Source organism: Asterias rubens, chromosome 14 (genome assembly GCF_902459465.1).
Source record: "Asterias rubens chromosome 14, eAstRub1.3, whole genome shotgun sequence".
NCBI lineage: Eukaryota > Metazoa > Echinodermata > Asteroidea > Forcipulatida > Asteriidae > Asterias > Asterias rubens.
The window spans coordinates 14,307,935-14,313,825 of NC_047075.1; the positions used below are offsets into that span (position 1 = coordinate 14,307,935).

The 5,891-nt window shown below is 40.6% G+C and overlaps 1 protein-coding gene across 1 annotated transcript; it reads left to right on the forward strand.

Annotated features, from left to right (window-relative positions):
• Window positions 1-234: 234 nt before the first annotated feature.
• LOC117299518 lies at window positions 235-4,398 on the forward strand. The gene is made up of 7 exons (XM_033783065.1): window positions 235-1,187; window positions 1,347-1,843; window positions 1,936-2,258; window positions 2,341-2,543; window positions 2,653-3,000; window positions 3,316-3,474; window positions 3,586-4,398. Exons 1-7 carry the CDS (start codon window positions 270-272, stop codon window positions 4,060-4,062), a joined length of 2,925 nt encoding a protein of 974 aa, XP_033638956.1. The 5' UTR covers window positions 235-269; the 3' UTR covers window positions 4,063-4,398.
• The last annotated feature ends 1,493 nt before the right edge of the window (window positions 4,399-5,891 follow it).

Consider the following 5,891-nt stretch of genomic DNA (forward strand, 5'->3'; position numbering starts at 1 on the left):
AATTATTTTTGTGTAATTAATAGGCCTAAACGACTTTTAATGGTCTGTCAGGGAAAACCTCATCTGTATTATAATTATTATTTTTTAACATTAAAAATTAAATCACATTGTCAAAGAAACAATTTGTGCAATAAACAAATTGTCAAAGAAACAATTTGTGCAATAAACAAAATCTAAGTTTTAACTTTAAATTATTGTTAATATAATTCAAACTTTAACATTAATTTGTTTTTCCTGTTTTTTTTTCTTTTCTGTAATACAGATTCAAAATGGATGAACATAAGAGTTTTCTGAAAAGGTTATGTAGACTGTGTGGGGGGCGGTGCTTGTCATCATTGGACACGAAGGCTGGGAAATGTGCTAAGAGTTGTGCCAAATACAGAGACAAAATTCTTAGCACATTTCAGGTTGACGTCTCCCATGATGAAGAAAGCACTCACCCCCCTCACATGTGCCATTCTTGTTATACTTGTCTGTTTCTTTTGCCTAGGAAAGCTGCCCCCGCCTGGCCACCCCACCCAAGAACAGGTGTCTGCACTGTTTGCACAAATTCTGTCCACCAACATCTCACAGCTGGTCGAAAAAAGAAGCAGAAACGCACAGGGGTTGGCAGGCCTAGGATTACCCCCGCATATGTAGAGCACTTTAGCAGTCTCCCCCCCTCACCCACAGTCTCCAGGGATAAGATTTCCAATTTTGAGCCATTGTCAAGTACAGCCTTGATAGAATGTAAAATTTGCACCCAGTTACTTGACAATGCCCTGGAGACACCTTGCATGCATCTGTTTTGTTCCGGGTGCTTGACAGCACACTATAAATCTTTCAGAGAACCTAGCGCCCCATGTCCAGTCTGTCAAGTACCAGTGCACTTCGAGAGCATCACTGCCCCCCGAGGATATTTTGCTGATTTGTTTTTTAGTACAGCTATGAAGTGCACAGCATGCAAGGTCCATGTAACTGTGGGTGAAATTTCAACCCATGTTTGTTCAGTTAACCCACCTACAGTTTCAATTGCAGATAAAATCGTTCAGCCATCCACAACTCAAAGTGAAGTCACCCAGATGTTGCTGCGTCCCCTGACTGCGCCGTTAACCCCTCAGATGGAGGCTCTCGGAGCACACATCTTGAAGACCAAGCTCGCCCAATCTGCAGACGGGTTAACCACACAGTACAGCACCGGTGGTCTGGTGAGTTGAATTATTTCCCAACTTAAGCGTTGCATTAAATTATTTATTAAGTTTAAAACTATTTTCTTTGTGTTTTTTTCCTTTTACCTCCATGCAAGGAATTTCTTAAAATGATTTGAGATGCTGATTATTTTGTATCTTTTTTTTTCTCATAATAAGCCTCTCATGACACTTTGTGTCCCCACTCCTCGGAAAAGCAGCGAGGTTGCCTCCTCCAAAACCATCCGACGGCGCTCAGAGATTTTAGACAAGACCCGTAACCTTCTCAGCAAGGGTGCAACAAAGGAGCAGCACAAAGACGAACTCAAGCTATGCCACCTGCGAAAAGATCTGCAGGGCATGTTGCGGGACTTAAAGATCAACACCATCAGGATCCCCAACATGCAGCTCCTTGCTGCGAAGGCTCACCTGGGAGTCTCTTGGAAGCGCACCAGGAAATTGAAAAGATGGTTGAGGGAGTACAACATTCTCACCGAAGGAGAAAACGCCATGCGTCATCAACAACGAGACGTCGTGGCGGACAACATCATTGCTGAAAACCTCCCCTTTTCATTCCCTGACGACGTCAATGGAGGAGTTACCATCAAGCCAGCCCCCTGCGTAGCTGTGAAGTCCCTTGTCGCTAAAGTTAGACAGCAACTAGATGCCTACCAGAAGTAAGAAAAATAGGAAAGTTGAAACAGTTCATTATTAATTTTTAAGAACATAATTGAATAGAATGCTTAAAATTTGCTCCTCTCCTCAACAGGAACAACGAGCTAACTTGGCACGAGGGCAATATCCCACAGACCGAGGTTTGGGTCAAGATCGGAGGCGACAAGGGAGGCGGGACGTTCAAACAGATGTTCCAGATCGCCAACGTTGGACGTCCCAATGCCCTTAGACACACCGTAGTTGCTTGTGCTTTCGCAGCAGGTGATACCAGCAACAACCTCAAGATTGGTCTCCTGCGCTTCTGTCAACAAGTTGCTGAGCTGCAGTCCTGCACTTGGAAGAGCCACAACATCAGACTCTTCATGTTCGGGGACTATGAGTATCTCTGCCGAGTGTATGGAATCACCGGGGCTTCAGGTAAATTCAGTTTTGTTTTTCGAAGTTCAAAAAAGCAAAATGTAGACGTATGTTCATTTTATTTTTTTCTTGTATTGAATAGGGCGACACTGCTGTCTTTATTGTGACATCACAAAAGAGGACATGCGCCAGCCCCGGGAGGAACGGACACCATCCAGGCAGAGGACTCTACAGACCCTGGACGACGACCTCCGCAGATTCAACGATGATGGCAGTAATCTCTCCAAGGCCAAACTCTTCAACAACGTGATCAGAGAGCCAATGTTTAGGATCCCGCTGACACAGGTAAACAATTTGCTAACTGTATTTAGCGCTTATAACAATTTTGTTTTTTAATTCAATGCACGTCAATGCAAATGAAGTTACAAGTTAGTTTGTTTCTTACTTATTACAGGTTTGCCCCCCCGGACTTCACATCAGTCTGGGGTTATACCTCAAGCATTTTAATAGCTTTGAAGGGGCATGTCATGACCTTGACATGCAAGTGGCGGCTGTGTTAGCGTTGCAAGATGAACATCGCACCGAGGAAGACAATCCAGCACTTGGCTCCTGCTTCAAGAGTGTCGTCTCCGTGTTGAAGAGGGCCCGGCAACTAGATCTGCAGGCAGAGGCCTTGGATGAGGAATTCCGTCAGAAAGAAGAAGACCTTGCGGACACCATCATGTCATCTGTGGAGGGAAGTGCAGATCTTCAAGCTTACATCACTGAAACAACTGCACTGCGAAAGCAACAACAACATCTGGTAAGTTTTCATAACATAAAATGTAAAACTGTCTGAGGGTTTGCTGGTAGAAATCTTTCCTTAAAATATTACTTGCAATATTCCTTAAAAAAAAATTTCATCTCCCGATGTCACACAAATTTATTTCTTGGGAGACTTAGGTTATCTTTGCATTTACATCATACATTGCCTAAGAAGTAATATTTCAACGGTTTCTACCTTCAAACCGTGTTGTTTAATGTAAACCTGTGGATATTGTTTTGTGTCACTACAAAAAGTACCCAAAACCCAATCATTTCTATTCACTATATTGCCCATGTTATTAATTTTGTTCAGTTGGCGGAGGCAAAGGATCTTCGAGAAAAGGCAGCACTTAAGCCAGGTCAAGGTCCTCTAGCTGGGCAACTTGACATCGTTCTCCAGGATTTCCGGGTGCAGCGACAAGCCTACCATGGGAAGAGTTTTGTTGGCAATCATGTCCACAAATGTTGCAAGGTATACAAATTTTATAAGACATTGTGACAAATAACAAGTATGACTAATAACAATTATAACTGATAAGTATTTTAGAGCTAAAATATTTTACCTATCTTATATATAATGCAGGAAGAAAACATCAAACTCCTAACCGACGCAGTAGTCAACAAAACCCGAGATCTTTGTCCTTCCCTGGTGGGTGAAGCAAGAACAGTCGCTGCAAAGTATGCCAAACTCTTCCAGCTGTTTGGCACTTGTCACCGGACGTTTAACACTTCATCGGTCCTGGATGGCCCAGCCGTAGATGCATTAAGCCAGGACATTAAGAACTACCTGGCTTACTTTCGAGCCACTTTTCCATCTGAGAGTGTGCCGCCGAAGATGCATCTACTAGAGGACCATGTCATCTCCTGGCTGCGGCAGTGGCACTTCGGTCTTGGCTTCCACGGCGAGCAAGGAGGGGAGTCGGTCCACGCCCATCTCAACACCCTCCGGCGTGACGTCCGAGGACTGCATGAAGAAGTGGACATTCTGCAGTCTGTCATCCGGACTCACTGGGTCATGACCAGCCCTGCCCATGCACCACCTGCTGCCTTTTCAAAATAATTTCATTTTATTAATTTCCAAATCCCAAGGTTCAATCCATAAAGAACTGGTCACTTTTTCATGATGTGTAAATAATATATTTGTAAATGTACCTTAATCTTTGGTGTACGAGCCGCAATATTTTTGAGGGTCAAAATCAATTTAATCTGCGACTTATATGCCTAAGATTGTGGTACAAGAAACGGTGTAAGTATGTATCCTTTTGTTAAAATGTACATAAAATCATACGAATTCATGATGTGTAAATTATAAATTTGTAAATGCATCTTAATCTTTGGTGTACGAGCCGCAATATTTTTGAGGGTCAAAATCAATTTAATCTGCGGCTTATATGCCTAAGATTGTGGTACAAGAAACATGTGTAAGTATGTATCCTTTTGAAGAATTTTACATAAAATCATATGAATTCATGATGTGTAAATTACAAATTTGTAAATGGCCCTTAATCTTTAAGCGTATGATCCCAAAGATTTGAGGATCAAATTCAATTTCATCCGTGGCTTACAATGCCTAAAATTGTGGTACAAGAAACGTGTAAGTAAACAAACGTGTAAGTAAACAAACGTAAGTATTTCTCTTATATGCCCAAGAATGTGGTACAAAAAACAGGTGTAAGTATTTCTCCTATTAACAAAATGTACATAAACTCATAGGAATTCAGGGTGTGTAAATAATAATTTAAAAATGTACAGGTCTTAATCTTTGGGGTTTAAGCCGCATTGCTCTTTCACTTTTATTGAATTCTTTTAGGCAAGATTAATTTAGAGTGTAAGTGATTAATTTAGTTCTCAATTTATTATTTATGCACTTACCAGGTGATTAAGTAAACACTACATAGCTGTCCTCAGAGGTATTTTCTTTCACCGCAATCTGTAGAAGCTGACGGCCACTGAACTGGGGAGGGTGGGGGAAGGGGGTGGGGGTGGGGGGAGAGGTTAATTTTCAATTGAACGTCACATTATGTCACCGTGGTCCAGTGGTTAGATTGCAGGACCTGCAATCTCATGGTTGTTGGTCCATCCTACCAAGCTAACCGCTGATTTCACAATGACTAGAACAAATTGTCTTGTTTCTGAACTCACAATTTCTTAATTTGTGAAATTCATAAGCATCTATAGACAAACATAAATAATTAAAGCAGGTATTTAAAATTGGCTCGTCAAACACACTAAAATCCTGGTTCATATACATCACACAAATTGCGAATGTGAAGTGATCTTTCCTTGTGTGTCAAAATTTTAAAAACAGCACAGGCCTACTTATTGGCCACCTAGTTCGCTTCAAAATATTGTAGGAAATAAATAAGTCTAAACAAAAAATTGTTTGAAAAAATACAATTTTAAAACAATATGTATGCATTTCTCTAAACATAGATAAAAATACACGTCAATTGTTTGTGCAAAAACAATAATCTAGTTTGAGCGTATAATTATCATAGATGGTCGCTAAGTTTCAAAATTAAGTTGTAGGGTTTTCCAGGTCTTTTTTTTTCTCAACATGAGTTTTTACCTGGTTTTTTACCCCACAAAGATGCAATCAGATGATGAAAATTGGAAGAAATATCAGTATGTACAATTGGGTATATTCTTTCCTAAATTCACCGAAAACAGTATTTAAAAATGTCAACAAACAGATCCCGTTCGTTTCCACATGGTTTTTATGATCAATCAACATGTTTTTTTCTCCTTCCATGATCCTTCAGCTTCTCACACGTGGGTCGTTTATTCTTACATGTAAAAAATACTAAAAATGCAACGAGGTTTAGTATAACAACTATATGATCTTGACGACTGATAACATTATTGGTGAATTATAATTTATTGTACGTC

Excerpts from the sequence above, each read along its gene's own strand:
- LOC117299518 (XM_033783065.1), top strand. The coding sequence starts at position 270 with ATGGATGAACATAAGAGTTTTCTGAAAAGGTTATGTAGACTGTGTGGG. Across the intron at positions 1,188-1,346 it reads AGTACAGCACCGGTGGTCTG|CCTCTCATGACACTTTGTGT; the intron begins GTGAGTTGAATT and ends TCTCATAATAAG. Across the intron at positions 3,475-3,585 it reads ATGTCCACAAATGTTGCAAG|GAAGAAAACATCAAACTCCT; the intron begins GTATACAAATTT and ends TATATAATGCAG.